General features: G+C 41.6%; 3 protein-coding genes and 1 long non-coding RNA gene across 5 annotated transcripts in view; 2 read left to right on the top strand and 2 right to left on the bottom strand.

The window, feature by feature from the left end:
- Nucleotides 1–17,181, bottom strand: part of LOC126381525 (uncharacterized) — a 113,425-nt gene extending 96,244 nt beyond the window's left edge. The window contains exon 1 of one of the 2 annotated variants that reach the window (XM_050031011.1): nt 16,864–17,181. The gene's annotated coding sequence lies outside the window, so the exon portion shown is untranslated. Of the gene's footprint in view, nt 1–16,373; nt 16,660–16,863 lie in introns of those variants that run through there. The other variant, XM_050031010.1, reaches the window with a different exon arrangement.
- Nucleotides 2,157–4,539, top strand: LOC126381519 (uncharacterized). Its single transcript, XM_050031003.1, has 3 exons — nt 2,157–2,262; nt 3,043–4,193; nt 4,513–4,539. The coding sequence occupies exons 1-3, from the start codon at nt 2,157–2,159 to the stop codon at nt 4,537–4,539; spliced, it is 1,284 nt and encodes a 427-aa protein (XP_049886960.1).
- On the bottom strand, nt 5,558–15,036 carry LOC126381518 (uncharacterized). The gene is made up of 3 exons (XM_050031002.1): nt 14,456–15,036; nt 14,189–14,311; nt 5,558–5,906 (listed from the first exon to the last, which is right to left on the bottom strand). Coding segments are annotated over exons 1-3 (474 nt in total). The 5' UTR covers nt 14,458–15,036.
- Nucleotides 15,369–15,943, top strand: LOC126381529 (uncharacterized). Its single transcript, XR_007568856.1, has 3 exons — nt 15,369–15,440; nt 15,532–15,614; nt 15,706–15,943. It is a non-coding gene; the product is annotated as an uncharacterized LOC126381529 (long non-coding RNA).
- Nucleotides 17,182–18,158: the final 977 nt, after the last annotated feature.

Genomic DNA, 18,158 nt, shown 5'->3' with positions numbered 1-18,158 from the left:
TTCGGCTTTCGAGCCGAGCATTCCACGACCCTTCAACTGACAAGGGTACTGCACGATATGACGGCGGCCCTCAACAAGAGGGAGACCACCGTAGCGGTATTCTTGGATATGGAGAAGGCGTTCGATCGCGTATGGCACCCGGGCTTGGTATATAAGCTGTCCACGTCTACGACTCCACGTCGAGTCGTTAAGACTGTGGCCACCTTTTTAGAGAATAGGCGCTTCCAGGTGGCAGTGGAAGGCGCCCTCTCCCAAGTCCGAAGGATCGCTGCGGGAGTTCCCCAGGGTAGCTGCCTATCTCCGGTTTGCTACGCCAGGTACACGGATGACATCCCCGTGGAGGGAGGGTCCAAGCTGGCGCTTTACGCCGATGACGCTGCCTCCTTCGCGACGTCCTTGAACGCCAAGCACGCCGCGAAGAAGATGCAGCGAACCTTGGATGCCCTCCCTGCCTGGCTGGCAAAGTGGAGATTGACGGTGAACGTGGGGAAAACCCAAGCGATCACTGTGGGACGTGGTCGGCTACACCCTCCGAATCTGACGCTGCATGGTGAGGAGATCGGGTGGTCCTCGCAGGCTAAATACCTGGGTGTGACCATAGACCGCCACCTCACCATGGCCCAGCATGCGAGGAATGTGATCGGACAGGCAGGTGCTGCCACTGCTCTGCTCCGCCCCATTCTTTGCTCGAGTCTCACGTTGCGCATGAAGCTCGGCGTGTATAAGGCGTACATTAGGACACGGCTTACCTATGCCGCCCCCGCGTGGTACGCATTGGTCTCTGAGACCCATCGCCAAAGACTGCGGGCACAGCAGTCCAAGGCATTGCGCACCATCGCGGACGTGCCGAGATTCGTCCGCAACGAAGTAATTCGGAGGGACCTAAAAGTCGAGACCTTGGATGAGTTTATCTCCAGGCTCTCGACTGGGATGTTCGCGCGCGCGGACGAGTCAGATTTCGTGCACCTACGAAATCTGGCTCCATACCACGCGCGGCCCCCGGACTGGAAGCCGTATCCTCGCGAGCTGGCTGATGTGGAGGAGCTCGACGAGGATACCTACCCAGCAACGGACTGACCCAAGCCGCCGGTTTGAGGGCAACCGTCATTGTTGACGGTTTCGACCTTGCCGGCGGACTCATCGGACTGACCTCACCGGACTGACCCCGCCGGCTCGAGCTGACCTGGAAACTTCGGGTCAAGCTCGCCGGCCACCTACTATGACGAGACACGTACCGCCTGGCTGGAGTCGCTCACTGGGCCTCCCTCAACAGGGTCTCACCCGGTGGGCTGACTCGCCGGCGGTACCACCCCGGACAAGAGATTGGGCCTTCGGAGGCGCGAAACTCGCCCGCCGTGGCCCGCCCCCGTGCCCCGCCCGTTTTAGCGGGCGGCGAGAACTACCGCACCAAAGGGGCTAAGCCCCGAGGAGACAACAACTGTTTTTATTATAATTGGAGTTAGTAAATTAAATGCATGAATCTCGTATAGGAGTTTTATTCCTGGGATTCTTTTTGGGCTTATTGGGACCACGCCGACGCTCTCAACATTGGTCCCTCGAGCCGGATTCCGGAAAAGTACGTCGTGGAGTGTATCGTGCGTGGTGAACAGTGTCGTGTAGTGCAGTATTGTGTGTGTCGAAAAGTGAGTGACGTAAATGGATTTTAGTGACATAATGGATTGCTACGGACTTAAGAATTGGTAAGCATAGTGTTGTGGACTTTGAAAAAATAGTGTAACATTGGACATAAAATAAATAGTGTAAAAAGACTTAGAAAAATTGTGGTAGTTTCGGACTTAGAAAAATTGTGATATTTACAAACTTAGAAGAAATACGTGATAATAAGAACTTAGAAAATTATTGACAATACACTTATTGAAATTTAAAATTCTAACATCATGGAGGATACATTAAAACAACAAGATGAATACATAAAACAATTACAAAAATCTTCAACTAATTTCAAGAAAACACCAAAAGTCAGATTGAATAAGAATTACGTCCAAGTTAAAATAAATCTACTTGAAGAAATATGGACAAACTTTACAAAGAACCATATGGATTTAATTAATGAAGAAGATCTAGAAGAAGAAACTTACACAAAGGAAGATTATTATACGAAGGCAGAAGATCTGTATACACAAGCAAAGTGTGAAATGCTAGAAGCATTAGAGAAGTTATCGACATCCACAATTCCAGTAGTCCAGAGTTCCGTGCAGCCGGAAATAAAATTACCGCGAATTAATTTACCAGCCTTCTCCGGTAAATACTCAGAATGGACTTCGTTCCATGATCTGTTCTTAACTCTTATACATCGTAATGTCTCACTCACATCGGTGCAAAAGCTGCACTATTTGAAGTCAAGTTTGAGCGGCGAGGCAGAGGCTTTGTTACGTCACATACAAATCACAGAAAAGAACTATGATGATGCGTGGGCAACCCTAAAGAAACGCTACAACAATAAAAGATTTATTGTGAATTCACTACTGAAGAGGCTTATGTCGCAACGGACGGTTTCCAACGAATCTGCAAACGCTATTAAGAATCTATTAGACACAACTAATGAATGTCTTAGTGCTCTGAAGAACGTGGGTATCTCAGCCTATGATTGGGATCCGATGTTGGTGTACGTTGTCGTGACAAAGTTAGATGTGGAATCTGTTAGACTTTGGGAGCAACACATAAGTACTAAAGAAGACAGTGGAGATGAATTACCTACATACAAACAACTTTGTGCGTTTCTAGAGTCACGATTTAGAACACTGGAAGTTTTGGAGTCCACAAAAGCGACTTCTAGAACCAACACAAGACAAGCTTCTTTTCACACTGCGCTGAATACAAATTGTAAATTTTGCAACGGAACTCATTTTATTCACAACTGCAAGGATTATGCACGACTAAGTTACATTGAACGAAGACAATTTGCGGAAAGGAATGGATTGTGCTTCAACTGTTTGGTTCCTAATCACACTGTATTTAAATGCAGACAGAGAACAGCATGCCGAAGATGTGGTAGAAAGCACCATTCTTTATTACACCCAGAGAATAAACTCAACGATCAAGCTCCAGAGAGCTCTGAAACTTCACATATACGAGATATATCACAACCTAGAGTAGCTTACACACCAGCCGACAACAATGTAACAACCCATCATGCGGAGAGAGAACAAACCAATGATGTGCTGCTGGCCACAGCCATGGTTAAGGTTCAATCATACAATGGGACTACATATTACTTGAGAGCATTGATAGATCAGGGATCCCAAGGTTCATTTGTAACTGAGTCCGCTGCACAGTTCCTTGGGTTGAAGAAAATTCCAATCAATTGCAAGATTAACGGACTGGGCGATGATGGAAGAAGTCTAAACTCCAATAACATGGTTCTTTTTAACGCACATTCGAGATACAATCCAGATTTTGAGACCCCAGTGAAGGCATATGTACTCAAAACTCTCACTCGAATGTTACCTGCAAGAGAAGTGCAGCACGAGAACTGGCCACATCTGCACCAGTTGCCACTTGCCGATCCAACCTACAACAAACCAGGGAAGGTTGATTTGCTCCTGGGTGCAGAAGTATACAGTGAGATAATCACAGATGGGTTGAAGAAGGGCCCCCGAGGATCTCCAACAGCGCAGAATACACACCTCGGGTGGATATTGTCTGGCCAGTTACACAACCATGAGACTACACAGAGCTACACCATCACAATCAGCATGCACACTTACATTGAAGACAATTTATTACTTCAAAGATTCTGGGAGATAGAATCCGATGATGCATGTAAACCTATTTTGACGGAGGAGGAGAAACGCTGTGAACAGTTCTTTGCTGAAACGCATAGACGAGATAAGGAACGACGTTATATAGTATGTCTTCCATTCAAACACGAGAATCCATCATGTCAATATGGCTCGTCGAGAGAGATAGCAAAGAAAAGACTGTTACAACTAGAGAGAAGACTTGGAAGGGATGAAGACCTGAAAAAAGAATATAGTAAAGTTATACACGAATATTTGGACTTAGAACACATGGAAGAGATTAAAGACGAAAAAGAAGGACGCAAAGAAACTGCCGTGTATCTGCCTCATCACGCGGTGGTTAGAACCGATAAAACAACGACGAAAGTTCGAGTTGTTCATGATGCCTCCTGCAAGTACAAGAACTCAGTGTCACTGAATGACAACCTTATGGTCTGTCCTCGTTTACAACAGGACTTAAGACACATAATCATGCGATGGCGACAGCACAAGGTCGGGGTGGTTGCGGATATAGTAAAAATGTATCGCCAAATCAAGGTAAACGAACCTGACTTCCAGCGCATATTATGGCGAGATGATCCTGGAGAAGACGTAAAAGATTACCGAATTACACGAGTGACATTTGGGACAGCAAGTGCACCATACTTAGCTACAAAAGTACTGCAACAATTAGCAATTGACGAATCGGATAGATATCCAGTCGCGTCTCAAATCACTATGACTGACTTTTATATGGATGATCTTTTGACAGGTGGTGACAGTTTTGACGATGGAGTGATCATTTACAAACAGATGACGAAGTTATTGGAATCAGGGAAGTTTGAGTTACAAAAGTGGAACAGTAATGATACTAACCTTTTAAGACACATGCGGGTTGAAGAAACTGAAAACGCTGGAAAAGAACTTAACCTAGATATGACGATTAAAACATTGGGTATAGCCTGGAATAATAGTAAAGATCAATTCCAATATTCGATCAACTTACCTGCAAAAGACGCTCCTGTCACGAAAAGATCCATAGCTAGTGATGTCTCTAAACTCTTCGATCCGATGGGATGGCTCGCTCCAACGATCATCATTGGAAAGGTTTTCCTGCAAAGATTATGGCTCGCTGGTGTTACCTGGGATCAGGAAGTGTCTCAGGAATTAAGGGATGATTGGCTGAGATTTCGTGCAGACTTACCTAGTCTTTCCAACATCTCTGTCGATCGATGGTTGCAAGTAGTATATTATTGGGCATTCTGCCCCACCTATCGTTCGCTCTGCTCACGACCGTTCGCTGCGCTCACTTAGGTGGGTGGAATGCCCAATAATATAAAATAACACATTAATTACCCATCACAAGACAACACCAAGAACAAAATCAAGAATAACAACAAAAATAAAATGTGAAAGAAGTAAGTTATTGAAAAATGTTTTAACAAGTTTAAACAAGGTTCATGCTTTAATAATTCTATTTTGTATGTACTTACAATAGATGTTGTGAATACTGCCCACTGCAAGAGTATGTTTAACACAATGTAAACATGATAAAAATGTAATCATGATAAAAGTGTAAGTAATCGCGATAAACAGAATTTTAACTTCGCTAAATCTTTGAATAAGAATCGAATCTGCGTTTGTAATCAAAGTGATCAAAGTAACTAATCAAAGTGATTCAATGTTAATTTGAAGTAAGTATCAGAAAATTTTTATTTACGAGTTTTGGTAGGTACGAGTGTGTAAGTATTGATGTTAGGCGTAATTAAAGAAAATAAGGTAGGTAAGGAGTAATGCTTTTATTTGTTCAATCGTGTTCAATCTACATGTTTGTCACAGTAAAATCGTGGTTCATCTTCAAAGTTTTTGTCAATTCGTGTAACTAGCTTCTGTAACAACTTCCACTCATCGCTGTCATCCGGAGTCTGCAGCTTGATTCGTAGAAGAGCCTTGCGCCAGACTTCTCTTGAATCAGTGTTGTTCACGTCGTTGGCATGGTATATCTTCAAGTCCACCACGTATTCGCCATCCAAGCTAGTTGTACGCCGCTCTGACCCGTTCGCCACCTTGTTCACGAAGTACGATACGATCCTCTTGTCGCTTCCTTCATTGCCGACCGTGCGCCCGTGACTTAGCCCGAAGATGTCGTGTGTCTTTGATTTCTTCCTGTAATAAAAAGAAAATATATTTTAGAGTTACAAAGTAATAAAAACCAACTTGCTGTCATATTTGATAATAAATATAAATAGTTAAAACATTGTTTTTTTTTTTTTTTGACGTGACTTATTGTAGATTTGCCGCAGATGGCATTAACTACTTGGCCGGACAAATGGGGAGCGCTGAAGGCTCTCACCCGGTACAACGTTTAAGACAACAGGCCTGAGGGTGCCCAGTTGGGCGCGAACCTCGGCTCAGGGCGTCGTCTGAGAGGAAAAATATTTGAAAGAATTAATCTACCCTAGTGGGTCGATAGCGATAAGCGCTGAATGAGGGAAATCGTCGACCACGCCGGCGGGGTCGGTATCGGGGTCCTGAAGTGTTTGGTGTCGCGAGCTGATTGGCTGCCTCTATGGCTAGAGTAATCGGGTCGTCGGGATCGTATATTACGTCCTTCGGACGCCGATACTTTTCAGTACCGTCCCTAAGCGGGATGTATTCGGAAGCCGCAACTACCAGGGGATTTGGGTGGTGCGGAGCAGAATCGAAAAAACGTTCGGAAGCTAATTTGAGCCATTGGGCAATGGTTGGCAGACCTAGGTCAATGTGCAGATTTTCATTGCGAAGGAACCACGGAGCTCCCGTGGCTTTCCGCATGAAACGATTTTGTATTACCTGTAGACGGTGGATTTGAGAGGGACTCGCATGAGCGAAAACTACCCCTGCATAGGTCATGATCGGACGGATGCAAGTCGTGTAGATTTTCACCTTATTCCTAAGGGACAATTTACTTCGCTTGTTAAGGAGACAATGGAGACGGCCCATTACAAACGCGGCGCGATCGCGCACACGTTTGATATGGGCCTTGAAAGTAAGACGTCTATCTAAGACTACGCCGAGATATTTGACTTGCTCCTCCCAAGGGATCGGCTTGCCAAACATCTTAATGATTTTAAGTTGACGGCGTGACCGTGGCGTGTTATAATAGCCCTTTGAAAAGTACACCGCTGCACTTTTCTCCGGGTTTACCTCGATTCTCCATTTGCGAAACCACTTGCCCAAGGCATTGGCCGCGCGTTGGAGGATTCCGGTCATCATAACTCGACCACGGCACGAAGAATAGATGGCTGTATCATCCGCAAATAAAGCTAATTCGGTATTAGGGGATTTGGGAATGTCACTAGTATACAATGAAAATAGTAAAGGGGAGAGGACGGAGCCTTGTGGGACTCCGGCATGTATCGGGTGCGGTGACGAGAGCGTCCCTTCTACGCGGTAGCGAAAGGTTCGATTTGAGAGGAAGTCTCGTATGATGTGCACGAGACGGTCTGGCACTCCCAGTGAATAAAGCTTGTAGATCAAGCCGTTGTGCCAGACTTTGTCGAACGCTTTCGCCACATCGAAGAAGAGCGCTCCCGTAGCGACAGGTTTTTTTAAGTTTAATCTACTGGAGATATGTTCAACAATACGGTGCACTTGTTGAACGCAGGAGTGTTTGGTTCTAAAACCAAACTGCTCTGGTGGAATAAGACTATTGGATTCGGCGTAGTCCCGTAATCTAGCAAATATGAGCCGCTCATAAATCTTCCCCATGGTATTGAGGAGACTTATAGGGCGGTAACTGGAAGGTTCGTTTTTAGGTTTCCCAGGCTTTGGTATACCAATTACAATTGCTTCTTTCCACTGCTGTGGAAAGACGCAGTTGCTCATGGCGACGTTGAATATTGCCGCTAGTGTTAGCATTTATTGTATATTTTAAAATTAATTGTGTCTTTTGTTATGTTATTTGTATGTTATAACTAAATTATTAAATATTGTGAATGATTTAAAAGTATGCCTGTTGATCGTTCGTCATTCGTCGCTCGCCATTCGCCGTTCCCTTCCATTTCGCCGACGACAGGGGTAGAGTGGTGGGGATGGAATAAAACTGTTTGCCTGTTAGAATAAGTCTCAGTTGTTCTGTTGCAAAAGTCGTGTTAAGTGAATATTGGTCAATATATTGATATCCAAGGAAGTATTGTGTCTTATTCACAAATCACCACGCTGGGAAAAAGTAAAATCTTCTACATGTCAGAAGTGGGATATAGAACCCCTCCATTGCCTGATGATGAGGCAGAAGGCAGGCTCTACCGGCATCGATTAACGACGCCCTCGCCGCCGCATGGCCGTGAGCGGAGGAGTCGTGGTCGGGAGAGAAGCTGCGATTACCGTCGCGGTAGCAGAGCTAGTTCCGGTCGGCAGCGGAAAAGGAAAAGCAGTGCTGATCGCCGGGAGGGGCATCCGAAGCGTTGCAGAGCGGAAGCTCGCAGTCCTGACGGCGGTAGCAGCGTGGTTAGGCAGAGCAGAAGTAAGTCCCGTTCCTATGATTACCGCCGCCGCAGGTCTAGACGTAGCCCGACAAAAACGCCAAGGGCAAGCCGTAGTAGGTCTCGCAGTTCAAGAGTACATAGGCGCTCTTCGAAGCATAACTATACCAGATCTAGCAGTTCAGAGAGTGACAAGAGAAGGAATACTAGGAGTAAGAACACTTCTTATGATGTAATGTTATCATTTTTTGAGAAAATTTTTAATAGCAATAATAATAATGCAAGGGAACGGTATGGAAATGTTAATGTTGTGCCAGAATTTGATCCATCATCCAAAAACCAAAACATAAATACGTGGATATCGAAAGTAGATGAAATTTCTAATATGTATAATTGGACTGATAAGCAGGTCGTGATCTTTGCCTTATCTAAATTAGTGGGAAATGCAAAACGTTGGTATGAGGGATTAACTACGGTGAACTTCTCGTGGCCCGAGTGGCAGAACAAATTAAGATCTGCATTTCCTGCTGATGAAAATTACGGCCAGATGTTAAGTGACATGTTAGGAGAGAAGGCTAGGTTTGGGGATTCACTCGAAGACTATTTTTATGAGAAAACCGCGTTACTTAATCGGTGTGAAATACACGGGAAAAGGGCTGTAGACTGTATTATTTTTGGAATCGAAGACAGGGCTGTGAGACTAGGTGCCGAAGCTGCTCAGTTCAGTGAGCCTGACAAGTTGTTAGCGTACCTTCGTAATATAAAGAGTCGAAAACCGGAACAGAGCAAATTCGTACCTAAAAAGTTTAATTCGAATAGGGATAAGCCGGCGATTACTCAAAACGCTAGTACGAGTAGAGGTCCTGTTAGGTGTTACAATTGCAAAGAGGAAGGCCATACCATTGCTAAGTGCACTAAAGCAGTAAAGAGATGTTCCAATTGCTCTCTCGTGGGGCACGAAACTGCCGATTGTTATCGTAAAGTAGCAGAACAGGCTAAAACGGTCTTAAAAATATCTAAAACGGGGGGTAATCATGACAATAAGTATGTACAGCCTGTTAAAATTAATGGTCATGATAGATGTTGTTTTATTGATTTAGGAAGTGATTGTTCATTAATAAGAGAATCTGATGCAAGACAAATCATAGGTAACTGGGATAAGAGCAGGTGCACAGCTATGGCTGGTTTTGGTGGGGCAGTTGTCCAATCTTTAGGGTGCGCGATAGTTGAGCTTGAAATTCAAGGTGTAAAAGCTTCAGTTAATATTCAAGTCGTTCCTGATGTTTATTTGAAATACCCAATTTTGATAGGGCAAACGTTCACAGAATTACCTAATGTGAATATTATGAAAACCGACGATACGCTAACCATAACAGAGTGTTCTGAAGATGAAACCCATATTAAACTGTTTGTCACGGAGAACTGCTCAATCAAGCCAGGTTGTGATTGCGTACTCGTGTACTCTACTACTGAGTATACTGGGCCAATACTTTTGAACGGATGTTTTAGAACCAAACCTAAAGAGTATAATTTAGAGGAAGGGGTTTTTATGCTAGAAAATGGAAAGGGACTTTTGCTAGTAGATAATATAGGAGATGAAAAGGTAGCGTTTCATAAAGATAGTTTATTGGCTAGGGCTCGGAAAATAAAAATATTTACTGTTGATAGACCGGTTATTAATAAGATCGATTCATCTGAAGGGGATATGCAAAGTTTTTCGCTCGCGGACTTGAATGTAGGCGGTAATATAACAAAGAACCAAAAACTTATATTGTTGGACACAATAAATCAATATAGGGCTTGTTTTGCTACAAATTTAAAAGAACTCGGGCGGACTAATGTTGAGAAAATGAACATAGACTTAAGTGATTCACAACCTGTGGTATATAGACCATACCGTTTGTCTCACTCAGAACGCGAAGAAGTGCGTAAAATGGTGGGGGAATTGTTGCAATATGGAATTGTAAGAGAGTCTTGTTCACCTTTTGCGAGCCCCATAATCCTTGTGCGCAAAAAGACAGGTGAGCAGCGGCTCTGTGTTGATTACAGGGCTCTTAATAGAAAAACTGTAAAGCAACATTACCCGTTACCAAGAATAGAGGATCAAATGGATAGGCTATCAGGTCATAACTTGTACACTACTCTGGATTTAGCGTCCGGGTATTACCAAATCGAATTGGAAGAGGATGCAAAAGCAAAGACAGCGTTCGTCACTCCCGATGGTCAATTTGAGTTCAATAGGATGCCTTTCGGGTTAACAAATGCCCCCGCAGTTTTCCAACGTACAATAAATAAAGTATTGGATACATTGCGCTTTAACTCCGTAGTGGTGTACATGGATGACGTCCTTTTGCCATCAACTACATTTGAGGATGGTTTACAAAAGTTGAATGAAGTGTTAGAGAGGATAAAAACGGCAGGTTTAACTTTGAAGTTATCAAAATGCAAGTTTTTCTTTGATGAAATAGATTTCTTAGGGTTCGAAGTATCGGGTCGCGGTATCAGACCGGGACGAAACAAAATAGATGCAGTCGAGAGATTTCCTTCACCACAAAATGTTCATAACGTTCGCCAATTTTTAGGCTTAGCGAGTTTTTTCAGACGATTTATTAGGAGTTTTGCACTTATAGCCAGGCCGTTATCTAGGTTATTGAAAAAAAATACGCAGTGGACTTGGGGTGCGGAGCAAGAACAAGCTTTTCGGGAACTTAAGAAAAACCTCGTTTCACGTCCCATTTTGGCCCTTTATGATCCGAAAGCAATTACTGAGCTGCATACAGATGCTAGCAAGTCCGGAGTAGGTGGCATTTTAATGCAAAAGCAGGCAGATAACAGTATGAGGCCAGTAGCCTATTACAGTAGGCAGACGTCACCAGACGAACAACATTTTTCGTCCTATGAGTTAGAGACATTGGCAGTGGTTAGCCCTCTCATCAAATTTAGACCCTATTTGATCGGAATTAAATTCACTATAATAACCGACTGCAACTCGTTACGAGCGACTCTAACAAAAAGAGACATGATACCACGTGTTGCCCGCTGGTGGAGTCTTATACAAGAATTTGATTTTAATATGTTGTACAAACCTGGAACAGCCATGAACCATGTCGACGCGCTTAGTCGCAATCCCGTCAATGGCAATGGACTCATTGACGACAAGTTGGATAATTCTCTCGTTATGCACATTACGACAGACTGGCTCACGACTGTTCAAATGACGGATGACGAGTCTCAGAGGATAAAAAGGATTTTGGAGGATAAGGAATCTGATAAGGTAGTATAAGTAAAAGAAAACTATTGCTTGAAGCGGGGTTTAATATACAGAATAACTAATGATGGACACAGATGGTTAGTTCCGCGGGGAGTGAGGTGGCAAATTTTACGGGCGTGTCATGATCAAATTGGTCATTTCTCTTACGAGAAGACCCTTGACAAGGTAAAGGCCGACTATTGGTTCCCAAAAATGAACAAGTTTATTAAAAAATACTGTCAGTCATGTATAGAATGCGCTCATGGTAAGGCACCGAGTGGTAAAAGGTCTGGATTTTTACATCCCATAGAGAAAGTCCCAAGGCCTTTTCACACCTTGCACGCTGACCATTTGGGTCCATTTAATGACAGTAAGAAGAAAAATAAATACATATTGGCCATAATAGATGCTTTCACGAAATTCATTGTTCTAAAAGCCGTTAAAAATACTAAAAGTAGCTCAACGATAAATGCATTCAGGGAATATTTTGCACTTTTTGGCGTACCAAATAGAGTTATTACAGATAGAGGGAGTGCGTTCACTAGTTCTAATTTTAAAGATTTTTTATCTGGGAAAAGTGTCACACATGTGTTAAATTCTGTAGCCACACCACGGGCAAACGGTCAAGTAGAGCGGTACAACCGTACCGTGCTTGACGCCTTAACGACAATGACACACGGGAAAGATGAGAAATTATGGGACGAGGCTCTAGTAGAAGTGCAGTGGGGTCTAAACAATACAATTAATAAATCTACGGGAAAAACGCCTGCAGAGTTGTTGTTTGGTCTTAGGCTCACGGGGGTTTCTGAAAGTGAAATAAAGCTATCTGTAAGTGTTGACGAGGGTGATATTACGGAACTAGAGCAGATAAGGTCTGAGGCCATGGAAAACGTTACTAGGTCCCAAGAAAATCAAAAGAAACGTTTTGATAGTAGACGTTGTCCTCCACGACAGTTTGAAATAGGACAGTTGGTTAGAGTAGAGAGGGATGTTGCTCATAAGGGAAGTAAAAAACTAGTACCCAAGTGTTTTGGACCTTATAGGATTGTGAAGGTTCTGCCTAACGACAGGTATGAAGTCGAAGATACACCAGTTACTCGTCGAAAAGGCAAAGCTAGTTATAAAGGGGTATATTCAGTGGACAAAATTCACCCGTGGCTCACTTTTCGAGCGCTAGAGTCTCAGTCTGATTCCGAATCGGGGTCAGAGTCCACGTCTAGCGATAATATGGATGATCGATCAAATATGGGTACTGAACAATAAAACCTAGAAAAATATATACTATGTGGTATAAATTATACATACTTATATTTAATATTGAATTTAAAAGGAAAAGTTGTTAAGAAAGATAATTATAAAAAGGAACTTTAATTCATTTGATGAGAGCAAAATTGTTTATTTTGTTAAAAATATTTATATAATTTATTATTGCGTTACGATGACCTTATAAAGTATTGGTATTATTTATATACAAGAACACATTAATATGATTTATTGTATTGGATTTATGGTCAGTATGGTTAGTATGGTCAGTATGGTTAGTATGGTCAGTATGGCTAGTATGGTTAGTATGGTTAGTATGGCTAGTATGGTTAGTATGGTTAGTATGGCTAGTATGGTTAGTATGGCTAGTATTGTTAGTATGGCTAGTATTGTTAGTATGGTTAATATGGTTAATATGGGTTGCATTGTATAATAATAATAAGTAAAGTAAAAGAAAAGTGTAAAGAAAAGAATATAAAGTACATGTATGACTTAAGTGATAAAGTGACAGTAGGTAAAATAAATAAATATTGAATGGTATAAACTGTGTAACAATAAAATAAAACGATGATAAATAATATAATGTGTTAGCGCGAGGACGCGATTACAATGGTCAGGATGGGCGAATGTTAGCATTTATTGTATATTTTAAAATTAATTGTGTCTTTTGTTATGTTATTTGTATGTTATAACTAAATTATTAAATATTGTGAATGATTTAAAAGTATGCCTGTTGATCGTTCGTCATTCGTCGCTCGCCATTCGCCGTTCCCTTCCATTTCGCCGACGACAGGGGTAGAGTGGTGGGGATGGAATAAAACTGTTTGCCTGTTAGAATAAGTCTCAGTTGTTCTGTTGCAAAAGTCGTGTTAAGTGAATATTGGTCAATATATTGATATCCAAGGAAGTATTGTGTCTTATTCACAAATCACCACGCTGGGAAAAAGTAAAATCTTCTACACTAGTAAGCAGATGAGGGGAGCACCGAAGTTTTTAAGGACACGATTCGTGATACCGTCTGAGCCAGGGGCTTTTCGGGTATGAAATCTTTTGATGATACCTAGTACCTCTTCCTCAGTAACCTGTGGAAGAGGAGGATCGGTGGCAGGTAGTTAAAACATTGGTGAATGTATGGAATGTAGGGAATGTATACTTGTTCGAGAGATAACGATAACATAAATAAAAACAAAGTGATTCTTGTGATACGTCCCCACCGGGATTCGAACCCGGGGCCTCCGGATCGTGAGCCCAACGCTCAACCACTGGACCACGGAGGCCATAAATAGCAGGAACAGCAGGAGCCTTTAAACTGAGGGATACGGACCGTTCTCGAACGTAAAGTAATGAACCAGATCGTAAATTGACTCGACAGGGAATCGAACCCGTGACTTCTGTTGAAGAAATCAAGGTATCAAGCCAATGCACCACATGCTGAAAAAATATTAACATGTCACATGGTTAATTATACTCACTTTGTATTCTCCTGGTCAATCGACGAAATCGACGGAGGGGCTCGCGAACGCTTCATTTGGCGTGCAGCAGGAGTCTTCTTTGTAGATCCCTGCTTCGGAATAACTTCAAATTCTGAATCGGACCTGAACAAAATAAATCAAATCAAATCAATGTAATGTACTGCACTGTAACTGTAGAAATTCTTTGGGTGATGTGTACTCCACACACTAATAGGTGAAGCAGAACTTCTAAGTTAAACCTCCAAAATTATGTGATGGAGAACTTACATAGTGCTCAGAAGTGGAACTTGTTTTAGCTTGAAGTGTTCACTTGCACAGCGCCGGGGTCGCCTCAGGGTTGGTAAGCGGTGGCTGGTGTCGCTCAGGGCTCAACTCTCTTCACTGAGGAGCGGGGGTTACTCAACTCTTTTCGGCGAGGAGGTTCTTGATCTGCTTCTGATAATTTTTACCAAAGACTTCGCTGTTTTATACCCCAAAACTAAAATTAAGCAAAAATGTTACATCGTAATTTAAAAAGCCTTAAAGCCTATTTAATTCGTTGACATACGTCCTTTTCGAAAATATTTCATTTGGGATACCATGTTACAGCTCACGAAAACCTGCAACGTAAATTGAATAAAGCCCTGAAAACCATTTAACATGAACTCTACCTATTATAAAAACTGCAAGCAAAAGCAACCTAATTCAATTACTGGTCGACCCACACGAGCGTTCGTGTTATACGTTAGAAAAACGATATGGTTCGCGGTCTGAGCGCCGCGTTTGCGTCAAATGTACGTTCGCGGAGTGCAAACGTTCACGAAACGCCCGTGTGAGGTTGACTTAATGATGAGCATTGACAAAAAATATTTAAAGTCATCTTTTTTCGATGAACAAATAGCTCACGGAATATTGCAACATCAATTCAAAAAAGCAATACCCGCATACCTACTTAATACGTAATACTTTTAATTACACGTGTCTAATACTTACTCAGAATTACCATACATATTTCGTCCGTTGAAGCCCTCGTACGTTTGAACCTCAAGATATATTTCAGAATTACTGTGATTATACCAAAAAGGTGAGTTTGAATTAAAATAAGTTTACCTAAGTACTGTAATTCAGTTAATTTTTTTCATAAATCAATAATTATGAACTTATGAGCTAATAACTTTAAATTTCTTACAGCCTACTTATTAAAAATTAAGTAGAAGATCCACGATCTGCACCGATACACAGAGGAAGGTATTTCAACAACTTACAACAAAAAGTGAGTAAGAACAAAATTATACTTAAGTAAATACTTATTTAAACTATAAAAAAATGGTTAGTGAACTAATAAAATTACGAAATATTTACAGGTCAAAAAGGGAATCGCTCTCTTGCTGCGATTCATGAGTGAAAATTCAAGAAAGTACTATTAAAGTCAACGATCACTCTCGAGGTAAGAGTGCACAATATTTATTTTCATACGCACCTAATCTAGCTCAAAACCCGGTAAACGATGAAGATATTGATTTAATTCTAACTTTCAGATACGAGGTGACTACCATTCTTTATCGACTTGAAGCTAGCCAGATGACGAGTTGATGTAGACCCTTAAATGGTAAGTCTGAATAGTGTCATAATTAAAGTTAGTTTAGGTTATCGACATTTGCCTATTTATTAATATATAAATGCATGTTTCACAGATTATACTCGGGTTGAACTTATAATCATCTTTAAGGACTCTCCACATCGACGCTACTCGTGCAGTCGAAGAGCTCCTGATTTCCTGCTTCAAATAATTGTATGTAATTACTTTTAATTTATCTCTCTCTCTCTGTCTGATTAAGAGAAAGCCTGTGCCCAGCAGTTTATGTTAAGTTATAATATTAATTAGTATTTAGATCGCCTTATAGTCTATAGGTTTTACTCAATTCGTCTCATAATTAAAACAATATCACAAAAGTGTCTTTATAGATTTTGGTAGGAAGGTTCTTTTTTTTTGAACCATTTTCGATTTTATTTAAAATGGGTTACTGCTCTGTGTGTAATGTTAATGTTAATGGAAGACAGTGGACTGGACATTTCCGTAGCAGTAAGCACAAAAATAATTGTACTGCTCCGCTTTATGATAATGTAGAGATCATAACATCCGCTTTTAAAGGACGTATAGTAAGTTATCGAATTATTGCATCTAATGAAGAAGCAAAAAACTTACCTTCTTTATTTTTAAACAACATTCGTAAACAAATTAGATCTCTTGTAAATCACGCCTTACAAGTCCACACTTCTGTTAAAATTAACTTCGAATTTTTTTTATCTTTTCTTTTGCCTAAAACTGACGTACAAGAAGTAAAGTCGTTTGCTACAAAGAACTTTACAATTCACTTAAATTTTGACTTTGATAATCTTTATAACATAGTTGTGCGAGTGCGCTCACGATCGGACGTGCTTAGAGTGACGAATGTCAAGGACAATGACCTCTAACGTAGTAAAATGCAAGACGTGTAATATTGTCATCTGTGAAGTGTTAGCCTTTATTCAAAATAAAGTGGATGTGATGGACGAGGAGAGCTTAGTAAGTTTGTGCACTTCTGGGTTCAAAAGAGAAGACATAGAAGAAGCCAAAAATCTGCTTTATGATTCGATATCTACACAACAAAAAAAGATATCGCGAAAAGGAAGTGGAAAATCTCAGCGGGACTTACATGATGTTATATCTGTTTTCAAGCAAACTGATCCGGAGAATGTTCCTATTTTTGTGGCCAAAGATTTGCACAGGTTACCACCTGTAACGTTTGATCACATAGATGCGACGAGGTTGTTAAAAGACATCTTAATTCTTCAGAATGAGCTTAGGAAGATTCAGGCAAACTATGTGACAGACCAGCAACTAAACGATGTTAAAAATGAGATACATAATTTGAAGCATGCATCTCTAGTTAATAATTATGAATTTGTAAATGCAAAACGAGGAGGTGGTGGAATAATAGATAGTTATCACTACGATAGCGGACCGACGGGCCTACCGCCCTTTTTAGAAAAATCCATTGAGAACGACGGTCAAGGTCAACAGTTGAGGACGCATTTTCAAAACATTGCAATACCCGATACCAGCGCGATTCTATTGCCTTCTCCCTCACCTCAATCTGATCTACAGCGGCAACAACAACCTGAACTCGGAGTGTCGCCCTTACACTTACATAGTGGTGCAAGCGGAGAGAAAGAGACGGCAACATTGAACAAGGCTCGCGTTGAAGGAATTGAGAAACAAGTTAATAGCGTATGGTCTAAGCGAAAGACGCTTGCGAGTGTGGTCAATGGCGGAAATGCAGAGGGCGATTTGAAAAGGATCCAACAGGAACCTAATCAGGGATGGACGTTAGTACAAAAGAAACGACTAAGAAATCGATTGATTGGAAATAAGGGGAAAGCGGTAACGTGTCCGGAAAATAGATTTCGGGCGGCAGAAATTCATGTTCCGCTTTATATCAACCATGTTAACAAGGACACAAATGAGAAAGATATCATGGACTATATGCAGAAAAAACAAACGTCTCGGTATCACTAAAGAAAATAAATATGAAACAGAATAAACGCTATGATGCTTACAAAATTTTTGTACCACACGCAAAATTACCGCTGTTTCTTGACGATTGTCTTTGGCCAGAAGGTATACATTTCCGGCGATTTGTGTATTTGAATCGAAGTACGTATGACACCCACAAAGATAAGCTAGCATTGTATGACAAGTCTAACAATAATAACATTAATGGATCATAACAATCGGAACATGAATTCGCTTACAAAATTAGTAAGTTATAACTGTAAATCGATTACACGCTCGATCGATTGTGTGCGAGAAATATGTCGAACAGCAGATATAGTTGCTCTACAGGAGACATGGTTGTTACCGGAGAACGTACCACTGCTTGGAACTATTGATACTGAGTTCGAGTACACGGGCAAGTCAGCTGTTGATACCGGGGTCGGTATCTTGGTC

Source organism: Pectinophora gossypiella, unplaced genomic scaffold, assembly GCF_024362695.1.
Source record: "Pectinophora gossypiella unplaced genomic scaffold, ilPecGoss1.1 Pgos_59, whole genome shotgun sequence".
Taxonomy (NCBI): domain Eukaryota; kingdom Metazoa; phylum Arthropoda; class Insecta; order Lepidoptera; family Gelechiidae; genus Pectinophora; species Pectinophora gossypiella.
This window is presented reverse-complemented; position numbering and strand designations above follow the sequence as displayed.

Bases quoted from the DNA above. Each gene is read 5' to 3' on its own strand.
- LOC126381519 (XM_050031003.1), top strand. From the start codon at position 2,157: ATGCTAGAAGCATTAGAGAAGTTATCGACATCCACAATTCCAGTAGTC. The intron at 2,263-3,042 runs GTAAATACTCAG...TATTACACCCAG, and splicing joins TAATTTACCAGCCTTCTCCG to AGAATAAACTCAACGATCAA. The intron at 4,194-4,512 runs GTCTGTCCTCGT...ATCTTTTGACAG, and splicing joins CACTGAATGACAACCTTATG to GTGGTGACAGTTTTGACGAT.
- LOC126381518 (XM_050031002.1), bottom strand. The intron at 5,907-14,188 runs GTGAGTATAATT...TTTTTATTACAG, and splicing joins ATTGACCAGGAGAATACAAA to GAAGAAATCAAAGACACACG.